Raw genomic sequence first — 26,594 nt, 5'->3', positions numbered from 1 at the left:
TCTCCGCTTTTACCTTAACTCCGGCCATGGCCTTTACCAGATCTGCCGTCTCTCCTCCTCTTCGCTCCACTCCAGCGTTGCCTCTATGTTCTGCACTCCTGTTCAGCCACTATCACCTCTTGTTCGCCTCATTTTTCTATCGAATCTACTACCTTCCTCTCCTAGATCTGCAGCCTTCCACCGTCAATTCGTCGTAGCCACTGCCTGGCAGTTATGGGTTTGAGGGTTTTGTGTTTTTGTTTTTGTTTGTTGGTGTGTTCATAGCTTACTCACACAGTTTAGATATAACCTGTGAATGTATCTTTGACTTATTTTAGCGTCAAGCTCTTATGATCGACATATGTTTTGCAGTATGAATGTTATGTCTTAATATATCCGTAGCTTATTTTATGTGCCTCTTCTGGGGATTTTCCTTTGTTTTGAACAAGGTTGTTTTTCAATTTGGTGTAAGCTTGTTAATGATTTCTTTGTAAATGTCGTTTGGCAATCTTTACTTTAATGAAAATTTCTTTGATAAAAAATATACATATATATCTCCCTTTATTTGACATGAATTTAATAAAATAGTTAGAGCACCATTTTAATTAATTTTTTATTAGATTTAAATTTAATGAAACATTAATAAAGGATTGAAGACGACCTCGTAAAGATAAAAACATATGAGTAATATTAGAAATATCAAATTTTATATCAAACAAATATAGGTGTGGGGTTTACAATTTTGTAGACCCTACACCCATGTGAGACAATTAATCATTTATTACTCATGTGAGACATTTAATCATTTATTTAGTAAAAAATTTGAGACCTATAGTATTTTTCAAAACATATTCCTTTTATGACAAGATGACCTCCACATCGGGATTCCTTTCATAAAAAGGGTTGGGCTTCCCTCTAATCGGTGATCTAATTGGAGGGAACTGTTAAGTCTGTGGGAGCCCATTACGAGTCTCGTTTTAATAACCTGAACCGTTCAATGTAGACTCCATCGAGTACTATATGCCTGTAAAAAATTACGTTGATCGGATATCGATTGCTATTTCATCGTATCAGATTTTTGTCAACTGTTTATTTTTTCACCGTCTATTTTTTTTTATACAAAATTGATTTAAGCACATAACTATCGATATCCGATCAATATGATTTTTTACAGACATATAGTATTTAATGAATTCTACACATTAAATAATTTAGATTATCGAAACGAGACTTGTGGTGAACTTCCACCGCCCAACAGTACCCTTAAGTCGCGGACTAGAAGGAAGCCAGCCCCTGATAAAAAATAATTTTGCTTCGTTTATTTTGCTGGACTTTCTGAATGGTTAATCATATTTTTACAGTACATATTCATCCTGTCCTTATATCATACTGCTTAGCCATTCATTCATGTCTCATGTTTGCTTGCTAAGGCGCCCATCCCTTTTTTAAATCAAACAGAGGTAGACATTTGATAAAAATTTTATATGGGTATAAGACTCACGAAATTCACATAATGTGAATCTCACATTCATATGAAACATTTGATAAAAATTATAAAAAAACTTTTAAAATCTTTAATATTACTCTTTTAAGCCTCCTATCTTTGGATGAAAGATACAAATATAATTTGTTTTAAAAAAAATGGATCATTAAAAAAAGAGTGATTTTTTTTCTTTTTCGGTCTCTATTTGATTCACTTTTCCTTTACATTTTTCTTTCTATTCACAAATCACTGATCTAAACACATTGGTCTCTATTCCGATGTACCTAAAAAAAAAAAAAAAAAAAAAAATTCACTTTTCCTCTACTTTTTTCATTCTATTCACAAATCACTGATCTAGACACAGCCTAAAATTCAACTTATGATTATATTTGAATCAAAGATTTGAAGAAAAATTTACCGAGGGTAAAAGAGAGTTTACAGAGAAAAAAGATTGAAATAATCCAAACACAGTATGTGCCCGGTAATTCTCACTTCTCAAATTTTCAATCCAAACACAGCCTAAACATAAACACAATAAACTGGTCCAGTAGCATCCAGTCAACTTATATATAAACAGACTTCAAGTTCCATTAGTTCCATTTAAGCTTAAGCTCTCTATAATGTTATCCTTACAACGGTCCAATATTTGGGCAGAAAATATAGAAGTTCCAACAGAGCACCTGCGTCACTGAATTTAGATAATCAAACACTCTAAACAAAACACCTAGCTCGTTTAATTTAACTCAATATCAATGCATTTGAAAATATAAACTTGCAAGTCCATCTTATTAAATTTATTCAAATACGTTCTTAGTCCCAAAAGCAGCCATAATTATCTTCAACAAGGCTAAAAACCTCAACCAGCAGAGGCAATATGATCAAATCCACATTATCAGAGCCTATTATAGGGATTTTGCTCATTCAGCTGCTTTGCCTTTGCGTCTGCTACTACTTCCTCCGGTCTCCAAAAGGTAACAAACCACGGAATCGACATCATCCCCAAATATGTTGTATGCCTCAATCACCTGCAGATAGCTGAATCCCATCGACAGCACTATCTGCATGCTGCTGCTAAGGACAGTATCCGACAAACCACGCTCCCTCCCACCATCCACCTGGGTTTCACTTCCTGAAGGTCCTGTTTTCCGCATTCAAAACATTAGGTCAAACATTGGAACAAAAGCATAATGCAAAAAAAAAAAAAAAAACCAACCCTTTTTCATATCAAGACAAGAAACAGTAAACTTCAATCTGTTTCGATTGAGTAAAAAAAATACATTTCTCTTGCTTCATATCCTTTGTTTGGATTAGTAAGGAGAGAGAAATGGAGTGAAATGGGACAAAATAGATAGGAACTCATTTCTCTTATAACACCCTCATTTTGAATCTTTCCAAAAGTACAGAGATTTGGAGAAAAGAAACCAACAAATTACTATTTTTTCATAATACCAAAACTGCCCCTTTAGATATAGAAGAAATTGAAATACTGACACCTATAAAAGGTCATATTGATAATATAACATGAAACAATTTCTTTTCTTTTCTTTTATGTAGTTTAACCAAACCAAACAAGATAGGATAGAAATCATTGTTATTCTCCTATTTTCTCTCCTATTTATCCAATCTTTTCCCTTATTTTATTCTCTCTCCGAATTTATATGATAATTTCTTTTCTTTTCCCTGCTAGGTTCCCAAGCAGACTGGAAGTAATAAAAGCTAATAATCTTAACACTATGAGAGGGCAGGTGAGATTGTGATTTGACATAGTAAAAAAAACTCACTAGCTCCAGAAGATGATGGTTCAGCACCAGCAGTTGAAGATTCTTGCCAACCCAGTTGTTGATTGAACTCAGCCCGAGAAGTTTCCATCACCATGCGTTCAATTTCCTTCTCAGTTAGCTCAAGGTCCGAGTAAAATCGTCCCACCGCTAGGAGTGCCTTTCAATAAAAAAAAGTTTTGAAAGGAGTCAAAATTGTGTTAGTACATCTTGTTAAGTCATGGTTCATTTGGACATGCCCTATAATCATGAAAAAAGACATTTACATTATCTATCTGTTGGTCTTGTTGAGCTTTGATCACAGCCTTGATTTGATCCTTGTCAACATTTCTCTGTAGAGAACATAACAACCATATTGTCAGTGAACCAACCATCATGTACAATGTTGATACAAGCAACAAAACTAGCAAGGCTAGGCATACTTTAAACTTATAGCCATCTGCTAATTGATGACATTTCAGACCTTAGGGTAGTTCAGGAAAACCAGTCGAATGAATCCAAATTTGTAAAATATTGCCTTAGAACTCACCCCCTGCAGACAGCTAAATCCAAGCCCTGCACCAATTGTCAACCGCCCTGGATCAACAAGTGAGTTGTAATGATTCCCATGATGATAACTTAGTCGTACAGGAGGTGTGTCAGTACCATAGCTTCCATGAAATATGTTGATAGGTTCTGCATTTGTACAATCCAGGAATGAAAATGGCTTTAATGGTGAAAAACCAAATATTCTTCATAATGAATATCACAATCATCTAGAATTTAAAATAGGCCAGCACCTGTGCTATAAGCATAAATATGGATAGGCCGATTGTACATCTCAGCCAATGCTTGGATCTCCATATTGTTTCCATAAACCTGCAAAACCAGGAGATGTACATATAATTGTAAGAACTGAAACAGAAGGAACTGTGCTCTCAAACACAAACTAGATCAGAAAATTGATGAGCTATTAATCTGAATAATATGGAAAGAATGCATAATTAATACAATGTGAATCTGGGGCAAGACATCTTAGTTTAAGATTTGCTATACAAAAGTACTATTTTGTCAATCATAAACCATTATACATCACAAGCGTTGAAAACATATAATTTATTAATGAATTGATCATCCATCAAAAATAAATAATCACAAGTAAATACTATTTTATCAATCATAAATCATTACGTCACAAGTGTAGAAACAATTTAATTTAATAATGCATAGATCATCCATCAAAAATAAATAATCACAAGCTGAATGTGCCGCAGGGTGCTGTGATTTGTCCCCAATGTGTCCACTGACCAAAGTCAAATAAAAAATAGACATGCCATGTGGCACGTCTGACATGTGTCCTAGAGTGTCGGAGGTGCAGCTACTAATTTGAAGTGTCCGTGCTTCATATGTCCCCACTCAGTGGAGCCAGATTGACAAACATGATTTAACTACCCAATAATCTTTATATAAAAAATAATAAATAAAAATAAACAAATAAAAAAACACATTTTGAAACCATATAGACAATTTTGAAGCAGCCTGATTACATTGTCTTGGTTTTCACCTAAGATATCTGATTAAGTTCCAAACTCGAAGAATCGCACGAATCAACTTTATAACTTATGGGCTTGTTTGATTAGGTGGACTCTAGCATAGGATTGAGATTATTAATCCATAGGGCTCACATTCCATTGTTTGATTGCAAATTTTATTATTCAGATTAGGTTCCAATAGTCATTCTATCCAACAAAATTGATAAATTTTTTAATCTTACAACTAATAAGACAAACCATACATATAATTGGGATTATAAATTTTATATCTATTGCAAAATAAACTTGGATAAGAAGAAATTATGTAGCTCAGCAATCCAACTGGATAACTAATCCTACACTAAACCCCTTGATTGTTAATCCCTTCGCTATTAATCCTTGCTAATATCAGAACAAATTTGAGAGAGAGAGAGGAGTAGGAACTAGGAAGGACTAATGCCATTGGATAAAGAAATACCCAAACACTAAAATAATATATCAACCATTCAAATGAAATCCTTTGGTGAATTCCAACACAGGAAATTAAGGTGCTAAATTTCAATTGCTAATTGCAAAAAAAACAAATAATGTCTATGGATAGGGAAAAAATTAAGGATTGATGTAAAACTTAATTAGCTCATTCATCAAAATAGATGATGCCAGCTATTCTATCTAGTAAGGCCTCACGATAGCTGTATCATAAATGTCATCAAATATCATGCTCCCTCCCATCTTGATTGTTTGGGGGCTGCAGGCCACCACCACAATGTAGTACAACTCACCATTGCCCCCCTTTTTTCCCCCCAATGGTGCCCATCATTGCCTTTGAACCACCCAAAAAAGAAAGATAATCAAGTAAATTCTTCCACTAAAATTTAAATTTGTGGAAGCTTTGTTTTTTCCTTAACACAGAGAACTAAAAGATCACAAAGTAAAACAGAAGTAAATTCAAGTTCAACTTTGCTTTTTGAAAATGTCATCTAGAAGGAATGAGCAGAAATCCAACTAATATCACATACCTTATCCCTTCTCTTCCTCTTGCAATAGGATGTGAAACCTTCAGTTATAAATTGAGAAAAGTGGTCTCTCTCCCGCTCCTACAAGGACAAAAAGGAAAGGATTATTTGCCTTATAAGTGCTTGGCCTTCACAAGCATTTCTTCTAGCAACTTTAGAAACTTGCATAGTGTTGCCTGCAAACACCTATTTAGTACCTTTTTTAAATAAAGAATATCATAGGGTTACAAATAATACCAAATTTTAAAGAGATAAAACATGTTTCTATATTAAAATGGTTAATTGGTACTACAAAGATGATCCTCAATTTTGGGCCACCATAATAGACTTATCACCCTTGCTTTTGCCTATGCGTAGTGAACTTTTTTCTCATGCACAAACAAGCAGCCAAATTTTTTCCATGGATGTAGGCAAGAAATATCATAAGATTACTATAACACATCAACTTCAACGCATACCTTTCCAAAATGATAGTACAAAAGTACATCCAGTCTCCATTAGGTGGTGGTTTGGGAGAGGTAGATTAGGCACAAACTTAACCTTTAGCATAATTTGCACAAAGAGGTTGCCATCATTGTTGAACCCACGACCTCATCTTTAATAGGCCAAGTTTTAACGTCCCTCTTTTAGTAGGCATTCCAAAAATGAAATTTTGGAATATCATTTTGTATTGGGTAACTAGAGCAAAATTGTTTTGGGTCTTTGATCAATCTTGCTTTTCTCAATCATTTGTTAAGAGTTCCATTGTATTATCAAGTTGGCTTCATGCAATTCCAAGTCAAGAGTTTTGGGTTTGAAACCAAAACTATGTTGGACAAAGCATTTACTAAGAAAATTAAGGCTACCTACAATTAATCAAGGATAACTAGAGCATCAAATTATAAAGGATTTATGGATAGTAAGGTGAGCTTAGATCTAGGATGGAATAAAGGTTAATTGGTTGATTGTTATACAGATAAATAAAAAAAGGGAGAAAAGCCTCGAGAGATTTTATACAAAATAGCCTTGGGTTTTAATCTAAGAAGCATGGATACGGAAACGCGACGCGACACGACACGGACACGCCGACATGCTAATTTTCAAAAAATGCAGGACACGACACGTAGAGGACACGCATGAAATATATAATTTTATATATTTATTATGTGTTATATATACAAATATATCATTCAAAGATAATAAAAAATACAATATGACACTAATTCTTATAAATTTATATAGTTTTTGTTTTATTATTATATCTTAAGTTGTTTTGTTCAAACTTATAATTAGTTTCAGTTGTGTCTAATCGTATATTTAAGCGATAGACATACATGTCCTCCAAGTGTCCAGAAAGTATCCGAGTCTTTAAAAAAAATTAAAAAATATGACACGTTTTGAAGAGTGTCGGACACGTGTCAGGGAAGTATCCAAAGAGTCTCAGTGTCCAACACGAATACGTCACCTTCTTAGAAGTGTCCGTGCTTCTTAGGTTTTAATTATCAAAGGTCATGGCTAGGTGGATAAAAGGGGGTGAATACTTAGAGGGTAATTATGAATATATCATATATGCATTTTTCACCGTGGTACTGGAATAAAAAACGAACACGAGTACAAAGGAAATGAGGACTAGGAGGAAGAGAAAAAAGAGAAATACTAAAAGTTTATTAAGGATTTCTAAAGTACCCCAACCCCCTTTCTTAGTAGTTAGCACTCATAAAGTTCCAATCCATCCCAAATGGTAGAATCATGGGAACCCAAATCACATTCTTCTTCCCCTCAAGATCCCTGCCATATGTGATTCCTTCCAGGTTGAGTAGGTAATTAGAAATCACTTCCTCATTCCAATCGGAGCCAAGTGATGTAATCATGGGAACCTAGAATCACATTACTATTCCCGCTTAAGATTCTTACCATCCAAATTGCTTAGAATGCATACTAGTCAAGAGCATTAACAACTGATACAATACAGCTCAATCAACCAATCAAAAAATTCAAAAAAACAACTCATCATCATCTCTGGTCACAATAAATATCACCCTAGAATGTTGTCTCACAAGGAAATTTCCAGATATACCCTGACGATAAATCAAAGTCAGTCTGCTTCGAATTTCTCTCTCTCTCTCTCTCTTGTGGTGTCGGGGAACAAACAAACAATAACAATTGCAAGATGAAAGACAGGAATTCACATAAAGATGCAAAAATGAAAGATGTATACTTTAGCTTTCAAGGATAGGAATTCACATAAGAATAGTCATACCATATAATCAATGCACATTTGTCTAACCAAATCATATGCATCAGAGTCCCCATACACCTGATCTGCAACAGCACGAAAGAGGCAGTTCCCATCCTCCAGCATTCGTTTGACTTCTAACCCTTCTGCTCTTCTTATATCAATCTCAAACTGGCGTTCTCTCTCCTGAAATAAAAGCAACAGGCCAATTTTATAATACTGAATTTGATGAAAACCATGGACTAGGTAAATGGCTAAGATTGAGTTAGGATCAGAATTCCAATCATAAAGTAGAACATCATGAGCGTTAGCAAGTTATAAACTTTATTTACCTATGATGCCTAGATGCAGCAGGGAAGCAGAACAGCTTTTTAATCTTATCATGACTTGTAAAATTCATTTAATCACTTTACTTAGAAAAAGTCAGGATGTTTGAATTTCAGAGGCAATATATATATATATATATATAAATGTTCAACTGGAGAAGGATAACTCAATCCTATAACATTAGTAATTAAGGAACATCTGCTTGCTGAAATAACTGATTGGAAAAAGTAGTTACAATCCAAAAAAATATAAATGTCAAAAGGCAAAAAAGAAGAAGAGGAGATTTTGGCTCATATGAAAATAATGAGCAATTACATTTAGTACAACAATCTTGACATAATCCGTAGTAGTAACAAAAGAAACGCCTCCACATATCATCATGTTCATTGCTAAGTGCATGAATAATCAATAACCAGCAAGGGCATGTGGATGAACAATTTACTTGTAAATAAATTAAAAATAGAAATGAAAATAGAAAAAAGGAAAGACAGAACAGATCTTACTGCATCTCCGTAGGAGGATCCAAATGAAGGGCTCTGCTCATCGGAGCTGTTGTAACCCTCACTTTCACAATGAGACCTGGGTGAAGAAGGCCTAGACCCGGTTGGTAAAGTCCTAGTTGAAACAATAGGCCATGCAGCAGCCCTTCTAGACGATCCACTACGCAGAGAATTTGAACTACCCGATACAGACCTCCTAGGAAATGAGTTTGTTGAAGAAGGTTTAGGAGGTGGGACTGGAGGGGGAGGTGGATATGAGCACCCGGTAACTGTCTGCAAAGGTTTACCACTGGAACCATCATTTTCATTGTCCATAATCCTCAACACACCTACACCTTTTGTCAAATCACCAGAACCCACATCATCATCCCCAACTTTCTCACTGTCAATAGCTTCATCATCATCATCCTGATCACCTTGGAATCTCTCTGGCAAAAGATCATCACTTTTAGCTGCCTTATTATCACCACTATCGAAACACTCCACAAAATCATCCACAACAACCTGTTCTTGCACTTCTTCTCCAATTTCATCATCTTTCACAGCAGAAGCAACTTGAGGAGTAGTAATCTGAAGCTGGGGAGGAGCTGAAGAAGAAGAACCGGGCAATGACGATGGCTTATTCGTGTTCGACGACGAACCAGTTGAACCACGCTGAACCAAAATCCGAGTCATCTTGTCTTCTCGTCAACCTGAACCCAAGCCCGTACCAATTTCCCAAAAGAACCCAAAATTAGAGGTACAAAACCCTAATTTTCAATTTGCCTCGCGTCCTCACCTTAGGCAAAGTCACGCCAATCCCACGGCTGAACGATTTGCTCCAGCCCAGTGCCCTCTGCTCCTCGCGAATCGATCTCTGCATTCCCCTAACAATTCTCATGAGAGCTTGACCTCCAACTTTTAAACAACAAAACCCTCTAAAGTAGTCCAATTTACCCGAAATTTTTTCGATAAATCAACTCCTACAGGAACCAACTGCAATAAAAAAAACGCATATCCCATCCAAATAAACCCAAAAAATCCCTAATTCAACACACCAAAAAAAAAAAAAAAAGCTAACAAAAGTCGGAAATTTTCAAAATCAAACACAATCGGACATTGATTGGCGAATTAAACAAAGAATATCAATAAAAATCGGACTATAAGTCCAAAAAAAAAAAACTAGAGTTGAGACAGTTCGAGTTCAGAGACTCACCTGAGTGACCTCTCGAGTTCGTATCTGAGGACTACAATAACTGAGATATATCTGAATTTGTTGTTGAGAGAGCGAAGAAAGAGAGAATGAAGATGATAATTGTCTAGGGTTTTTGAGAGAGCCAAACACAATAGCAGTGTAGAGAGAGAGAGAGAGAGAGAGAGAGAGAGAGAGATGGGAATCGGCGTTTGTGGGAAAAATGGGAGGCTGGGTTTTAAGGAGGGAGAGACGGCCACACGTGCGTGGACTGTTGGGTATTTTTGGATAGTGAAAATGTTTATATAAACATTAATTAATTAATTTTATAAAAAAATATACTTACTAATGTTGTGTGATCTATCATGCATGTGGTTCTACATCTAGCTTTGTAGAATTTGGATTGTTTGCTAGTCAAAATCATTAGCAGGCATTGAGAACAGGTAATTTGGCAGTCGAGAGGCTTGATTATGGATAAATTAGGAATTCGAACATCTTTAATTTGATTATTTTGAAAGCAATCTAGTTGTTAGTATTTTGTATATTTAGGTTAAGTTTGGCAACTTAAAAATAATCTATCTTTTTATTTTTTTTTTATCATGTCATCTCTTTATTTTTCTGCACGTCTTTTCATAAAAAGACAAAAAATATATTTATTTAGGTCATTTCAAACAATCCCTTAATTGATACTTGTGTCAAAATCATTAGAGACCAATCAAAATAGATAATTTAATAGTTGAGAGGTTTTATTATAAGATGAATCATCAATTCAGACATCTTGTATTTGACTCTCGTTAGTATTTTGTACGTTGAATTGATATTTGTGTCAAAATCATTAATGACCAATTAAACAAGCAATCTAGCAATTGAGATGCTTAGTATTTTGTAGATTAATTGATACTTGTGTCAAAATCATTAATGGCCAATCAGAATAGGCAACCTAACTATTGAGAAGCTTCATTATGGGATTGACAATAAACTCAGACATGAGTTTGACTCTCACTATCATAATTATGGGATAGATAATAAACTCAGACATTTTAAATTTGACTTTTGCTACTATTTTGTAAGTTTAATTGATACTAATAATTTACAAATAATTATAAGTATTTAAGATTTACTGTACAATATTAGATCCGATAGGACTATCAGTTTGAAATTTTATCGTCATAAAGAATAAAAAGAAATTTTATTACCAGCCTATTACTAGATTTCCCTTCGGTTAGGCCCTTCAATCTTTTTGAATCTGCTAATTTCATATTCACAATACACTTTTTATCCTTCTTTTTATTTTATTTTTTCAATTTTTTATTAATCCCGAAGCTCTTTTTGTGAAGATATTATATAACAAGATGCATATACTGCATCAAAGCCACGTAGACGTGTGTCATGCACTACTAGCACTCTCTCTTTGCACCTAGATGTTCCACTAGTCTTGTAAATTTGTGAACAGGTATAAAACCCTTTTAGGACAAGAATATTCTCATACATACACATAAAGACGAAAATATCCCAAGTACATGGCACGACGAGTCCCTACATTTGATCCCAAGCAAAAAAAAAATTAGGAAAATGGTTTGTAGCCCCACTGGGAGCGGAAGTTGATTGGCCCATATTTCTTTTCTTTTTTTTCCTTCAATGATCAACCTTTACGTGTGTATGGAGTGGTGAGGGTGGAAAAACAGGGAGTCTGAATCAACACTCTTTTTTTTATTTTTTATACTAAAAATAAACATATACATATTTAATATTTTTTTTATAAATAATAAAAAAACTACAGACGTTACAAACGACAATGATGGCCATGTTTGATAGAGTTTATTTTCAACTTATTTCAACTTTTAACTTAATTTAAACTATTTGATGTGTTTGGTTCAACTTAACAATACAATTTATAACTTTTTGTAAGTCAAAAATCAACTTATTCTTTGAGTGGTAGAGGAAAAACTTAAGTCAAAAATCAGTTTATGTTCACAATTATAAACTATAAACTGTTAGGTTATAAGTTATAATCACTTTTCCACAGTTCTACTAAACGGTGTATGAAAAAGTTGGAAGGTCATCATAACAAACTTGGAATGGGAAAAACTGCGTGAATAAGAAAGGAAGTGCCCAGATTGGCTCGGAGTTTATGTAGGGATTGAAGAGAAAAACCAAAATGAATGAATGAATGAAGTACATCCCATCAAGTTTAATCAAGTTCTTATTTCATAGGGGCATTAAACTTGATGCAGAGAGTTCAAATAAAACAAAATTTAGGAATGACTGAGTAACAAGAAAAGATGAATTTGCCCTGTATTTCATAGTATTGAGTTTCATTAGAGAAAAACTCCTTTCCAGTAACCACCCATGTTTTTTACACTGTTGAATACATACATGCCTGCCTCTTTTCTATCTTACAAGCCACAATCATGCCGCTCGACATTTATTCTACATATCTCAAAATCTCCCAAGGGAAAAAGAATGAACAACTATGGTCGACCCATATGTTACCAATTAGTTGTGTAATTTGCCTTACCAGACATGATTTTGAACAAACAATATAAGACAGTCTAAACATTAAGCTCACTGTAACAATAAACAGAATAGTTTCCCTATGGCCGCAATCTCCATCCGCGCTCCGCAAGTGCTTGATGCACACGATTGGCTGCTTCAGTAGCATCATTTAGTGGAGGGTAACTCCAGCTTTCTGACATCTGAATATTTTACATGGAAAATAAAAATGTTAATTATAAATAGATGGAAAAAAAACATAAATCCATTACATCTTGACCAATGGTGGATGGGGAGAGCTACTTCAAAATGGTTATGGCGTTCTTCCATAAGCCATGGTCGAGAAACCAACAAAACCTTTCTAATCATTGTCTAGTAAAAAACATACACACAATAACTGACAAGCAATTCATGGTAAGGGAAAATAATTATACAATTGTTTCCCAAGGGGTTGCCTCAACATCTTCTAAATTTATGCTCATTCTTCACAACCTTTTATTTTTTCACACATTTAACAGGTGTAATGAAGCTGCACATGATAGTTGCAAAATGAGCTATTTTCTCAAAGGTTTTTGGTGTTCTCAGTCATCCGTTTGTACAGACCGTTGGGTCTAATGATGAATAAAATTTCTTCCTTCAGCCACCCAAAAAAAAAAAAGTTTACACATGTCCTAAGTTGGAACAAAAAGAATATTCAGGTATGCTTTTATTAATATAGGGTAAATTACATTGACACCTCCTAAGGTTTATGTTTATTACAGTTCTCCTCTCACCTTTTGAAAATTACATCTCCCTCCTGAGGTTTAAAATTTCATTACAGATTCCCCCTTCAGCAATTTAATTTTTTTAAATATCAATTTTGCTATCATTGGGTAGCTTACATTGGCGCCCCTCACATTTTAGAAATTACAATCCCTTCCCAAAAGTTTAAAGTAGCATTACCAATTGTCCCCTCGGTTAGTGTTAGTTGAAAAAAAAAATTCATTGAAAAAAAATTAATTGAAAAAAAATTTTGTTAGTGAAGTTTTTAAATTTCTGTTTAAAAACCAATTTTGAATTTATGTTTTTTCCTCAAATTTACAAACTACAACAACTATTTATAAACCAAAAAAATTATCAAACAAGTTTTTATAATAATTTTTTAAATTTTTGTAAATATAAACTGAAAACGAAATGGTTACCAAACAGGCTTCATGGTAAAAATGTCGTAAAATTAACAAATAATTAAATAAGTTAGCAACGTAAGAAATGACTTATCAAAAGATTCTTAAACTATGTATGGTTTGATTTTTAGAATTTTTTTTAAAAAATTAAAAATTAATTTGGTTAAGAAATAAAAAATAATTATCATTTAAAGGTAAAAAATAATTATCATTTTAATCTTTGGACAGGTTATATACATACATATAACTGTTTCAATTTAATTTGTAAAAAACTATTTCTAACCACTCGAAAGAAAAAAATTATATAAAAATGATAATTATTTTTTATTTTTTATTTCTTAACCAAATTAATTTTTAATTTTTAAATTTTTGTTCTAAAAATCAAACCATACATAACCTAAAAATCTTTTGATAAGTCATTTCTTACGTTGGTAATTTATTTAATTATTTATTAATTTTACGACATTTTTACCATCAAGCCTGTTTGGTAATCAGTTTGTTTTCAATTTTCAATTTATATTTATAAAAATTTAAAAAATTGTCATAAAAACTTGTTTGATTATTTTTTTTGTTTATAAATAGTTGTCTCAATTTGTAAATTTGAGGAAAAATCGTAAATTCAAAAAATGAGCTTACGTTGGTTTTTAAACAGAAATTTTAAAACTTTACTAATAAAAAAACATTTCAATTAATTTTTTTTCCAACTAATTTTTTTTTCAATGAATTTTTTTTTCACCTAATACTAACAGAGGGGGCAATTGATAATGCTATTTTAAACCTTTGAGAGGCGATTGTAATTTCTAAAATGTGAGGAGTGTCAATGTAATTTACCCAATGAGGGCAAAATTGATATTTAAAAAAATTAAATTGATAAAGAAGGAATCTGTAATGAAACTTTAAACTTCAGGGGGGAAATGTAATTTTCAAAAGGTGAGAGGGAAAACTGTAATAAATATAAACCTCAAGAGGTGTCTTACCCATTAATATAATATCCTTCCACCATTTCTTAATCTAAAAATCAGGACAAAAATAAGTAGAAGTTTAACTTACATCCTCAAGACCAGTAAATGGACGAACCAAACCTCTTTCCCTCAGAGATTTGTGGAACTCCACAAACTTCCATGTACAACGCTCAGCTCCTATGACATACACAGGCTTACTGTAAAAACAAAGTTAAAATAAATAATGAGAACACAGTAAATCAAAATGAAAACCATTTTAAAATGAAAAACACCAACACGCTCTAAATATGAGGATACCCGGTACTGCATGCTACACTCAACATACTGACAGAATCAGCCGTAATGACAAAAGCATCAGCCCAAGCTAGATGCCCCATGTGTGGATTTGGCTCTGTCAATGATAGCGTAAAATTCTCAATGGGTGACTTTACAGATTTAATCATATATCTTCATTGCTTTAAATTGAAATAATCAAAAATTACCTTCACCATCACACACGTAAATTTTAGGATGATTTCCAAGTTCTTTCAGTATGATGTTGGAAACCTGTTGAAAACAAATCAAGAAAAAAAATAAATAAATAAGAATATTGAACCAAGCACACATTGGAAATGTAAGAAAACTGAACGATGTTACAATACCTTCTCAGGGGTTCTCCTTGAGAAAGATATTCTCACAGTTCCACAACTCAGTAGTGCGTTGTCCAGTGAGGCTATTAACTGCTTTGCTAAGTCCACACCATACCGACAGCGTCCTACAACAAGTTTTAAGAGAAGATATCAAACATGCATAACTTTTAATTACAAAGAAGCACAGTGAACCATTAAAATTCGAAACTAGAAGCCTTATTTCTGCTTCTCAGAAGTCAGAGTTCTGTGTATAATAACGAGGCAAAAAAGTTAATAACAAATGTTTTTTAAAAAAACTCAGACCTTTTAACAGTATCAGCATAAATTTCAGACTAAAATGTTAATTGTAGTTAAAAATGTTCAATTTCAGGATCTTATAAAATTCAACTGGGACCAAATGATACCCAGATCAGACTCCTTTCTTACTTTAAGAACTAATCCCTAAATACTTCTTAAAGGCAGGCCAACTTTCTTCAAGATACAAAATGCAGAGGACAATATGGCACCCCAATGAGCAGAGGAGTTGGTTTTTTTTCATAACAACCTCCATCTTTTATCAAGGAGAAGCACAGAATACCATGAAGGAGAGACTTAAGTTGTGGGATATTACGAGTAACAAATTTGACTCATTTGGTGATGTTAGGATGCTTGAGTTTGCAAACCTCTCACTTGATGAGCATGAGATGGAGGTTGTGTATTTACAGATGATGTAGGTGCAGGGCAAGGAAACGGTGGTGGTGGTGATGACTTGGTAGAAGTTGGATCCACTCTTTTTTGGTGCTTTTGATGGATTTTGGATGTTAGAAGTTGAATGTTTACCAGTTTTTGCTTGGATTGTAATGATGCATTGGATGATAACTTCTTTATCTTAACTCTAATTGTTTATGCTTTTTCTATGGATGATCTATGAATTATTTACATTTAGTGGTTTTTTCATATTGAATTAGTATTAAATTTTTATTATTATTTATGATTGTTTGTGGATGTAATATTTATATATATACATAGCAAATAATTTATTTATTTTTCCGTGTTCCCACCAAGTGTGTTATTTATTTTATTCTTTTGAAATCACCGTGTCCTGTGTTCGTGCTTCTTAGGCCTGTACCAACACCATTATGCACTAATGATGCTATCACAACTATGAGATTATTTATGCCCTGACCCACATTTTAATAGCAACGCCACTGAAAAAGGAAGTTAAAGCAATCAGGCATCCAACAAACTAGCATTCCAACAAGAAAACCAATTCAAAAATGTACATTGAAATCAAAATGAAAATGTTAACATCTAAAATCAAAATCCCCATGGGGTAAATCTAAAATAAATATAAGAAAAAAAATTACTTGTAGGCCCTCCAATGTTAACTACGAGTAAGGGCTTTGGCAAAGGTGCAAACTCGTCATGCCAGGCACTAGCTGCATTCCGTAATGCAGCAGAATCAACTTGATGAGGAGCTCCTACGGTGAGGACCTGAACAACTTAAAGCATTCAGCAGTGAACAGAACCAAAGCTCATTTAAAGGAAAAGCTTCTCATATGGGGAAAAAAAAGAAAAAAAGAAAGAAGAGAAACTACTTCTAGAAATTGATTAATGGTCAAAGCATGTACCACATGCCTATCAGGAGGTTCACGTGGAGTAATCCACCGACGGAGAAACACAGGAACCTGCTCCTGTGCATGAGGAGTTAAAGGATAATAATCATGATGAGGAGTGATGACCATGTCAAACCTATTCAAATGGATCCTTGGGTGCTGAATCTGAAACCAAATTTTGAAAAAAAAAGAGAGCAGAAAGTCAGGCATTTGATATTTATTAAACAAAAAGAAACTCTATTTTCGTAAAAAGCTAAAAAGTTACTAAAATAACTTGTTCTCAAACGAGGTCAGTTTCCAATCCGTACATATTTCATATTAAGTTATCCAATCAACATGAAATTATAAATTATGGTATCCCTATAAGCCCCTGAATGTTTATGACATGTAATAACTAATTTATAAAGCATTTGTAACATTAAAATTTAAAAAATAATACTAAAAAAAAAAATTGGCAGACAATGAAAATGCCTCTAGCTCCATGCTATGATGTAACATCAAGTGGCAAAGACATTTCTAAAAGAAAGTCATATCAGCATTTAAATACAAAGGGAAGTATACAGCAAGGCCATAACATACTGCACAACACAAGGACAACACATTTTTCTAAGAGCAACACTACTTATTTTTAACACAACAACAAAAAAAGTTGTTAAACCAAGTTCTTTACAAAAAGATCAATAATTGCCCTTAATCACCCAAAAAACAATCTTGTTTCAACATCAAGTATTTGCAAAAAGGCACCAGCATTGCCATCTGTAAAAAGACAAGGTTCCAGTCACAAACCTGAACAACAAACACGTTGTCAGATGCTAATCTCTTTATGTCACTTGCAACTGATACTGTGTCTCTGCCAGATGCAACCACCAGTAAAGGGCCATCCCTGAAAGAAATTACATGATCATTTATCAGAGAGCCAAATAAATTCATGAAAGGAAAAAAAGCATCATATCTTCAGTCTTCAGCTATACTGCTATAAATGCATTTCAAATTATAAGGTAGAAGTGTTGTATTTTGTTAATTAAAAAGCACATCAAAAAAGAAGCTGTTTCATTATGAAAGTGTTTACATAGAGAATCTTCGCAAACAGAATCCATTAAATGCGTGTGTGTGTGTGTGTCCCTCCTTTTTTGTCTTCTGGGTGGTCCCTTTATAACTTATGTGATAAAATTACATTGAGCTGCAAAAGAAAAGTAAGCTTGGCAAATACAAGGACATTAAAAAACTACCTATGGCCTTGCAAGCCCACAGTCCATCTGTCCCTATCTAATTTACTGGTTTGATAACTAAGCTTCACGTGAATCATGAAGATAGTGATGCCATTGATCTGCCTGATGGCACACCGTCATAGAGAGGATTCACACGTCAAATATTTCCAAGAACAATCATGCACCCCTAACCTCCAATCAATTTCACCAATTGTCTTTTCTTACGAAATTTTGGCCAATTATCATACCCAGAAACTTGTTTATACAGGCTGGAACCCACCAATCACTTTTGATTTACAGAAATTAAATTGGAATCAAATTGATGAAGTTATCATCCCTTCTTTAATTAAGGGAATTAAACTACAAACCCAAACTACCTTGGCACACAAATATAATTACTAAGCATATAATTGAGTGTAACGCTCAGCTTACTAAGAAATTATAGTCTAAAGGATTGATACAATTATTACTCCATCCGTCAGTTTGATGTGAATAAGCAAACACATTAACCAATATATTTAGCAATACTGGCCTGATCTATAACAAATAAAAAAACAAAACAAAACTGGAGCATCACTAATACTTCAATTAATTATTCAATAATGAATACTTTTGATTCCTAATATTTTTGGTTTTAACTTTAATGATATGATTATTCAAAAATGTTGTTATTTAAACAAATTCTTGTTTGCAGCATCATCAGCTCTCCATGTTCCACAATAGTTTCTACCAAAATAAATGGAGTAATAACCATAACATCTTAATACGTCTATTTTTGTTTAACAAGGTTTACATGCGTTTCAAATTTTGACAGCAATCACATTTGATTTCCATTGTTTCCATTAAACATAAACCATAGTACTTACCTTCATCAGATGGGTCTACTTACATAAGCAAAGTGAGCACAATGTTATCTGCCGGAGCAGAAAGCATTATAAAAGGTTACATCTACAACATATATAAATCAAATAACAGCTCAGTCATGATATATGCTGGGGAGAGAAAAATATACTTCTCAAATGTCTCACGAGCCATGGCAACAATCTTCTTTACATCTGCTTCTAAAATGGAGGATAAGCCTGTACTGCCACCATTTTCTGTATGCAGAGATACAAGTTTCTTCCCTCTACCTACTAACAGAATTTGCGTGTAACCATAAATCTGCCTGAGGATGTAATCTAACTTTTTGTGGAGAGAAACTGGGAGCCAGTGAAGCCATTCATTGACCCCTCCTCTTGGCCTTGTAACCCGCTGCATGTGAATACAGACTACGTGAAACAAGCATACATAAATCAACATACAACAAAATCTACGAATACAGCTCTCAAAAGGAAGTTTCCACATATCATGTAGGAACACATTGTCTTGTAAACACAGAAATGTGTTATACATCATCGCCAAGCATACAGATTATTACAGTGTGTTCATAACATTTAAGTAGTATTTTCTCTTTCAACATCAATTCCCACCACAAAAGAAGAAGAAAAAGAAATCATTCCAGAAATTGCGAACATGTCTTAACACACACATACACAGATGTGCACAAAGAGAGAGAGAGAGAGAGAGAGAGAGAGTAGAGAATGTTTGGTTGTTATTCTTTCTTTTGTATCCGGGGCAAAGGATTCGAGTACATATACATAGACTGCAACCAGAAGACAAACGAGAATGTTTCATTGCCTTCACACTTAAAATCCTTAAATGCATTTTAGTCGAATAATTGTCAATTTTTTTCCTGATTAAAGTGCATATCCAACTCCAGAAATAGTAGTTGTGAATATATACAACAAATTGCACAGTCCATACAAGCTTCAACTGATGAACCCATCCACTATTATAGTTCAATAACGATAGTGCAATGTGAAGCTACCAGAATAGATGATAAACAAGAGATTATATTTTACAAAAGGTTCCTTGGTGCATATTGGCTAAGACGAGGTGAGAAAATAAATGTGCACATATTGTGGCTGCTTTTAAATTCAATAGTCACAAAGAAGCCTAGATGCAATGCACCTTGGACATTCAAAAATTACTTATTAAAAAAATCATAATTTTATGTTGATCTATTTACCTATCAAAAAATGTATTATAATGTTAAACTATTCATATGAAAGATGGGGGAAGGGTGCATCTCCGTTATAGGAGTTGGAGTTAGAGATCGAGTGGGAGGAAATAGGAGAATAGGATAGATGATATTGTTATTAGGATCCTTATGCAACTAAAATTCTTCTTTGGAAGGATTTCAAATAACCCCTCTCCTCCCCCATTGTTATTTCCATACAAGGCTCTCAATGCTTTTCATGTATCTGGCTGAAATCTAAATCTAACCAATTAATTCCAAATCTAAGTTATACTCATGTATTGTTTTATTTGAAATCTGACAGAATATGCTAAAACAAATATGTTAAGAGGCTAAGAAGCATGGACAGGGAAAGCGACGCGACGTGACGCGACCCGACCCGGACACGCCGACACTCCAATTTTAAAAAAATACAGAACACGACACGTAAAGGACACGCATAAAATATATAATTTTATATATTTATTATATGTTATATATATGAATATATCATTCAAAGGTAATAAAAAATGCAATATGACACTATTTCCTATAAATTTATATGATTTTTGTTTTATTATTGCATCTTAAATTGTTTTGTTCAAATTTATAATTAGTTTCATTGCGTCTAATCAATAGGCACGTGTGTTTAAGCAATGAACACATGTGTTCTCCAACTATCCAAAGAGTGTCCGGGTCTTTAAAAAAAATTAAAAAATAGGAAATGTTTTGAAGAGTGTCAGACACGTATCGAGGAAGTGTTCCAAGAGTGCCAGTGTCTGACATGGACATGACAAGAATACGTCGCCTTCTCAGAAATGTCCGTACTTCTTAGGTTAGAGGTTAGATAGTGCGAGACAAATGTTCATGCTCAACAAAGACTATAGATCAAACAACGGAAAAAAACAATAAATGTCATGCTAGCGGTGGCAAGGCACGACCAAAGAAGAAAATTCAAAATCACAATCCATGATAGATTTGAAAGGCACGACCAATAAATGTCATGGATCGATGTAGATTTGAAATGCATGGATTTGACATTAATTATTCAAGTAGAATAACTCAAATTTAAGTTTGATAGTTTACCTCTAAATTTCAAGATTGAATTAAACAACTCTATCATGATAGATTTGAAAGAAGTATATGAAAGTAGTTATTTGAAATCATGCTAAGGATTATTGTAGAGACCTAAAAATCCAAATTAATTTTTTTCTTTAGTTTAATGACTACACATGCCTATGTGGCATACTGTTGACTTAGTTTGAACATTGGGAGTTCAGCTTGGACAACTCAAATAATGTTTATTTAGACATTTAATAATGTCCAATTGATCATAGGAACCTTTGGGTGCAGCTTAATCGGTATTGACAAACAACGAGTTTTTGGCTGAGTCAATGTTGTCAAACCGTGTGACTAAATGAACCCAACTTTAATTTTTGGACTATGAATAAATGTTTTAATCATGTTTATAATGTTTGGGTTTTAAAATGGTGAATTTTAACTATCTCGGGACTTGATTTGGACTTTAAAGCCAAATGAAGCCTTAATACTTCATCTAAGTGAAATGGAGAACCCACCCGTTGACTTAAAACCTCTCTTCCTCTCTTTTTCTCGCTCATTTATGCTGTTCCAGCAGAGCGCTCTCTCTCTCTCTATATATATATATACATATTACATATACGCTCATATACGGGGCATTTCAAGTTTGAATCTCTTGACGTCGAAGAAGGGACTTTTGATCTACTCAACAAGGGCTATCTAGACATGCAAACGGCTTCAAGATTGGAGCACCTTGTGGTAGGAATCTTGACTAGCACCTCTTAATATGTGTTTATATGTGATTTTTAGTTTGATTTAATATAAAAAAAAAATTGATATGTTCTTGAGGAAAATCAAACCATGCTTTTGAGGTTTGGAAACTACTTGTTACCAAGGTTGTTGAAATCGGAATTCTAGGTAGGATTGGTGAGAGGGTCTCGTGGATCGAATCGTAAGATTGGATTGAGAATCGTACGATCCTATTTTCTATTAAAAAAAGATAAAAATACAAATTAGAATGATATGTACTAAAAATAAGTTGAAAAACCACAAAATTTACAATCCTACCTACAATCCTGCATGATCCTACCTGCAATCCTGTCATAACATCGATCCTACAACGATCTAGATCATTTTAGCAATGTCGGATTGTCGCATCATACAATCCTATGATCTGGATCGCGATTTTAATAACCATGCTTGTTACATGTTAAACTTTTGTACAAATCTAGTTTATATGAGGTGTATATTGATGCGCTTGGAGTAGAAATACTTGATGTATTTGAAGAACCCATGTGTAGAATAATTATCTACTAATTTAATTGCTTGACATTGAAAGAAATGGCATGAATTGATTTAAGTTTAAGTCGTGCATGCCGAGTGTTTGAGTAAATGCCTAGATAAGGTGTTTTGTTGATTTTGGGTCACATCCCGTGAATGCAAACTTGATAGCTAAGTGTATGGTGCATTGTAGGTGTTTGATGAAATGCTTTGGAGAATTTGTGTTGGTTGGAATTGAGTTATTGTGCACAATTTAGATGTTATGTCTAAGGTTATGTTTAGGGTATTTGTTGGAGTGCCTAGCATTTAGTAAGTGTCTAGAAATGGGACATTGGGTGTAAATTAGCTGTTGAGGTCATTGTTGTATAGAGTGTGTTGGCTATGCGCTGAAGAGAGGTAAATCCTAGTGAGATGTTTAGGTGATAAGTTTGATCCTTTGATTTCGAGTGTGTAATATCTCTTGTTAGCTAAGTACCAACCAAAGGTAGAACTCTAGTGGAGTTCAATGGCATAAGGTGTTGAGTTGCTTAGACTCGGATACTTGACAATTAGCATTTTGGGTACTTGTTGAGTTGAATGTGCCTTGGAATGGACATTTGGAGTTAAAAGATTCCAGAGTGTTTGGTTGTGAGCTAGGCGGGTGGTTTAGCCTTGTATGATAATGTTGGTGATTGCGCAAAAATGGTTAGTCCTTGTGGGATTATAGTGGCTTGTACATTGGAGTCGGCTTTGTACCTAGAATAATGGTGACGCATATGTGTTCCCTCTTTTGAGGCTAGGTGAGTTTGTGTAAATCAATATATGTTTGTTTGGTTACGTCATGCGCCATGTTTCTCTATGTGGGCTATGGTCAGGAGCGTGATGGTTGGTGTTATGTACACTAGAGAGGAAAAACTATAACTCTTGATTGGGTAGTTTTCCTTATGCTTGAGGTTGCAGATGTGATTATGTTTAGTTGTGGAAATTTGGAAGAGGGTGGGATGTGTGAAATATTGTTTGTAGTTGACCTAGGATGACTGGTTTTGTGAGCTTCAGATAGTGGGGTATGTACTTTAAGAGATTGAGTTCCTAAGATTGAGTTTTGGGTAATAGAACCCCTAGGAGTTATTGAGGTTAATAATGGATCAGTGCTTGGTATTAGTTATAGTATCTTTTGTTAGTTGAACTAGGCGGTGTAGTTTATTGGATTGATGTTAGTTTGCTTGAAACTATTCTTGAATAAATTACCAAATTGAGTAGACGCATGCTTGCTAATATATATATAATAGTTCCTCCCCATCCTATTAATCTCATACATCCCCATATTATTGTTGTTAGTCTATTCCTAGCCGAGCTTCGGCTTATGTAGTTGTTAACAAATATCAAGTTAAGGTGCAGAGCAATGAGTAGTAGTTTAGTTTCTAGGTAAACTACCAATAGGTTCTAATAGTTTGACTTAATTCCCATCAAGTCCTATTGAAAATAAGTCTTGATAAAATTATCGCTAAAAATAAATTTTTTATGACAATTTTTTATATATGTCTCTAAAAATTGACAATTAGTGACTTTTTTGTCATAATTTTTATAAATTGTCACTATAACTTACAATTAGTGACGTTTTTTCATGACAAATTTTTTTCATAAGATCCATTAGACGATAGTCCACTTATTAAGACCTACATGTAAGTACCCCAAGTTTCTAAGGATATATAGCTTTTTGTGACCCTTGTAGCTTTTGAACATTTCTATTAATGTAAGGCCATGAGGCCCCTTTCTTTTCAGCTATAAAGTTTGTAACTTAACTAATTTGTAAATTTTGATTGAAAGACTCTACTTCTACAAATTTTTAAATTTATAGTTTCTCAACTCAAAAAAATTATGAAATTTTTACATGTTCCTATATGAGTCTGGTATATTGGGTAAACTTTTGAGAGTGAACGGATGATGAGTTGATTTTATAAAATTCATAGACTGGTTGGTGCTCTATTAACTATTATAGCAGAATGTGTAGGTTTCAGAGTTTCAATTTTGTGTTGGACATTGGATATCAAACCCATGACATGAGGTCAATTTTGTTGGGAACTTGGCACTAGTTGGTTAGTAGTTGGATCATGTTTAATCCATGAATAAGAATTTAAGTGAAATCTTGTAGTCAGACTCTCATAATAAAATGAAGAATATTAAAGATGATGAATGAGTTTTGACTTAATAAATTACACTTAGGTCAATTTATATTCTGCATAATTAACCTCTTAAGAACCGGGACGTGACAATTATCTTCTAGCTACAAGAACCCTACCACATACATCTCTTTTATCTCAACCTATCTTATTATATAGTTTTTCTCTCCACCTATAATAGCTAACTCTCCAATATTTTTTACAACAAATCCCTTATTTGAAATCCACATCCATCCAAACAAACCCTAAAGTTGCAAGTACAATTAGTGTTTTGAGACCACCAAATGAAGGCAGATAAATATTTCATTTGATCCAATAACTGTAACTTAAGCCCTAAACATTTACCAGTCTAGAAAGAGCACTATTGTGTCCACTCAGTCATACATAAATCAAATAACTCACACTATATACAAATTCGAACAACAACAAATTAAAAATTACTGAATTATTGAATTTTTAAAAATACCCAAGTCACCAAAGACTTGCTAATTCCGTTTGGTTACTGAGAAAATGCACGAAAACACAACATAACTTTTTGTGTTGGACTCACATATAAAGTTTGCTTCTCGGAAAGACCGAGGGCGCGAACCAGTCCGATGCTTTGGTTCTCGGAGGCCGGAAAACCATTTCCGATGACGAGGGCTCGCCGGATAACGCCGTAAACGCCGCCTTCGAAGATGTCCGGCACGCCCATGGGGGTGCTGCTGGGAGGTTCGGGAAGCTTGATTGGCTTCATCTACTACTTCACTGTCAAAGCAAAACCCTTGAACCAAAAAACACAAGTTCCGAATCGAATCGAATACAATTCGACAGTTCGAAAGGTTTCTGTGAAAGAATGAGCACTGTTGTGTGGTAGCGTGAGAGAGAGAGACTCGATTGCTGTACAAGTTCTGATTTAGCGACAGACGGTTTGATTTTTTAAAAATATTTTTAGAATTTATTTTTTTAAAACTAATATTAAAAGACTATTTTTAAATTATTTTTGTTCTCTCAAGGGTAAATGAAGATTTATTAGGAATTTTTTTTTTACATATTTATATTCCAATTAATTTATATAATATTTTTATATTTTAATAAGTCTTATTATTTGGATATTTGATCTATTAAATATTTCTATAAATCTTATTATTTAGACATTTTATTAAATCTTAATTCTTATATTTAAAATAATATACAAATAATTTACACTTAAAAATATTTTTTGAACGCAATAATTTGATGATGTGAACATTTATATTAACAGTGTAAATATTCACATCACAAAATATTCACACGATTAATGTAAATATTATTATTAGGACCATTTTGGTAATTATATCACCTATACAACTTATTGAAATATAAAAAAAAAAATTAAACTTATGAAAAATAAAATAAAACTACAAAATAACAAATTTAAACTTGTATATATACATAGGATTGTTTTGAAAAATTAGTTAAAAATTGATTTTTTTATTTTTTTTTTAAAAACGTGTAAAAAAACAAAAATGTGATATGCCCAAAAAAGAGAAAAACTAAAAAATTGATTTTAACCCGCTTGACAAAGGGGATTGTCATGACCCAACCCACCCCTATAGGTTTAGTGTCGTAACCAGTCAGTAATCATTAGATTACCAAGGCCTCTTAACAGAATAACATAATTAGAGGTTGCGGAAGCAAATATACAAAATATACATAGTCCATACAGCTGTGCAAACATACATGAGACAGAAATTTTCGAAACAAAGTTATATTTATATATAGATATGACGTCAAAAATTGTCACGACCCAAACTCGCCCCTATAGGTTTAGCATCGTAACTGGCCAGTAATCATTGGATTACCGAAGGCCTCTGAACAAATTAACAAGATTAAGGGGCTAGCGGAAGCAAATACATAAATATAATTGTCCAATGAGCTGTGCTGATTTATATGAAATGGAATATTTAAAAACTTTATATACCAGTATGCAATAGTCATTCATACATTATACCCACACACATTATAGTATCTTAAGTCTAGCCAACAGAATTAAAACAAGTCATACATAC

The 26,594-nt window shown here is 33.6% G+C and overlaps 2 protein-coding genes across 11 annotated transcripts; both read right to left on the bottom strand.

Moving 5' to 3' along the window:
• Positions 1 to 2,219: 2,219 nt before the first annotated feature.
• On the bottom strand, positions 2,220 to 10,342 carry LOC114284794 (OVARIAN TUMOR DOMAIN-containing deubiquitinating enzyme 6). Of its 10 annotated transcripts, none has more exons than XM_028227745.2 (9): positions 10,005 to 10,342; positions 8,813 to 9,784; positions 8,007 to 8,168; positions 5,771 to 5,848; positions 4,020 to 4,098; positions 3,770 to 3,915; positions 3,507 to 3,572; positions 3,244 to 3,400; positions 2,220 to 2,600 (listed from the first exon to the last, which is right to left on the bottom strand). In XM_028227745.2, the coding sequence occupies exons 2-9, from the start codon at positions 9,482 to 9,484 to the stop codon at positions 2,380 to 2,382; spliced, it is 1,581 nt and encodes a 526-aa protein (XP_028083546.2). In that variant the 5' UTR covers positions 9,485 to 9,784; positions 10,005 to 10,342; the 3' UTR covers positions 2,220 to 2,379. The 10 variants fall into 10 exon arrangements, with proteins under 10 accessions (XP_028083546.2, XP_028083545.2, XP_082753612.1 ...); XM_028227744.2 differs by having other exon boundaries at positions 3,704 to 3,915; positions 8,813 to 9,675; positions 10,005 to 10,256; XM_082897486.1 differs by having other exon boundaries at positions 8,813 to 9,675; positions 10,005 to 10,256.
• Positions 10,343 to 12,250: 1,908 nt separating this feature from the next.
• LOC114284793 (mitochondrial fission protein ELM1) lies at positions 12,251 to 25,496 on the bottom strand. Its single transcript, XM_028227739.2, has 10 exons — positions 25,115 to 25,496; positions 19,043 to 19,281; positions 17,609 to 17,705; positions 16,838 to 16,987; positions 16,574 to 16,700; positions 15,240 to 15,352; positions 15,081 to 15,144; positions 14,896 to 14,989; positions 14,687 to 14,795; positions 12,251 to 12,676 (listed from the first exon to the last, which is right to left on the bottom strand). The coding sequence occupies exons 1-10, from the start codon at positions 25,298 to 25,300 to the stop codon at positions 12,575 to 12,577; spliced, it is 1,281 nt and encodes a 426-aa protein (XP_028083540.2). The 5' UTR covers positions 25,301 to 25,496; the 3' UTR covers positions 12,251 to 12,574.
• Between the last annotated feature and the right edge of the window lie 1,098 nt (positions 25,497 to 26,594).

This window comes from Camellia sinensis, chromosome 12, assembly GCF_055761805.1.
Source record: "Camellia sinensis isolate YWXY chromosome 12, ASM5576180v1, whole genome shotgun sequence".
NCBI classification, from domain to species: domain Eukaryota; kingdom Viridiplantae; phylum Streptophyta; class Magnoliopsida; order Ericales; family Theaceae; genus Camellia; species Camellia sinensis.
The sequence above is the reverse complement of the archived record's forward strand: the minus strand, read 5'-3'. Positions and strand labels throughout refer to the sequence as shown.

Bases quoted from the DNA above. Each gene is read 5' to 3' on its own strand.
- LOC114284793 (XM_028227739.2), bottom strand. From the start codon at position 25,300: ATGAAGCCAATCAAGCTTCCCGAACCTCCCAGCAGCACCCCCATGGGC. The intron at 17,706-19,042 runs GTATATTTTTCT...AATTTCTTTCAG, and splicing joins GCTCGTGAGACATTTGAGAA to GGATGGCCCTTTACTGGTGG. The intron at 15,353-16,573 runs GTAATTTTTTTT...AACTTGTTGTAG, and splicing joins TAACATTGGAGGGCCTACAA to GACGCTGTCGGTATGGTGTG.
- LOC114284794 (XM_028227744.2), bottom strand. From the start codon at position 9,484: ATGACTCGGATTTTGGTTCAGCGTGGTTCAACTGGTTCGTCGTCGAAC. The intron at 4,099-5,770 runs GTATGTGATATT...CTGGTTTTGCAG, and splicing joins AGAGGAAGAGAAGGGATAAG to GTTTATGGAAACAATATGGA. The intron at 2,601-3,243 runs GTGAGTTTTTTT...TGCGGAAAACAG, and splicing joins ACCATCATCTTCTGGAGCTA to GACCTTCAGGAAGTGAAACC.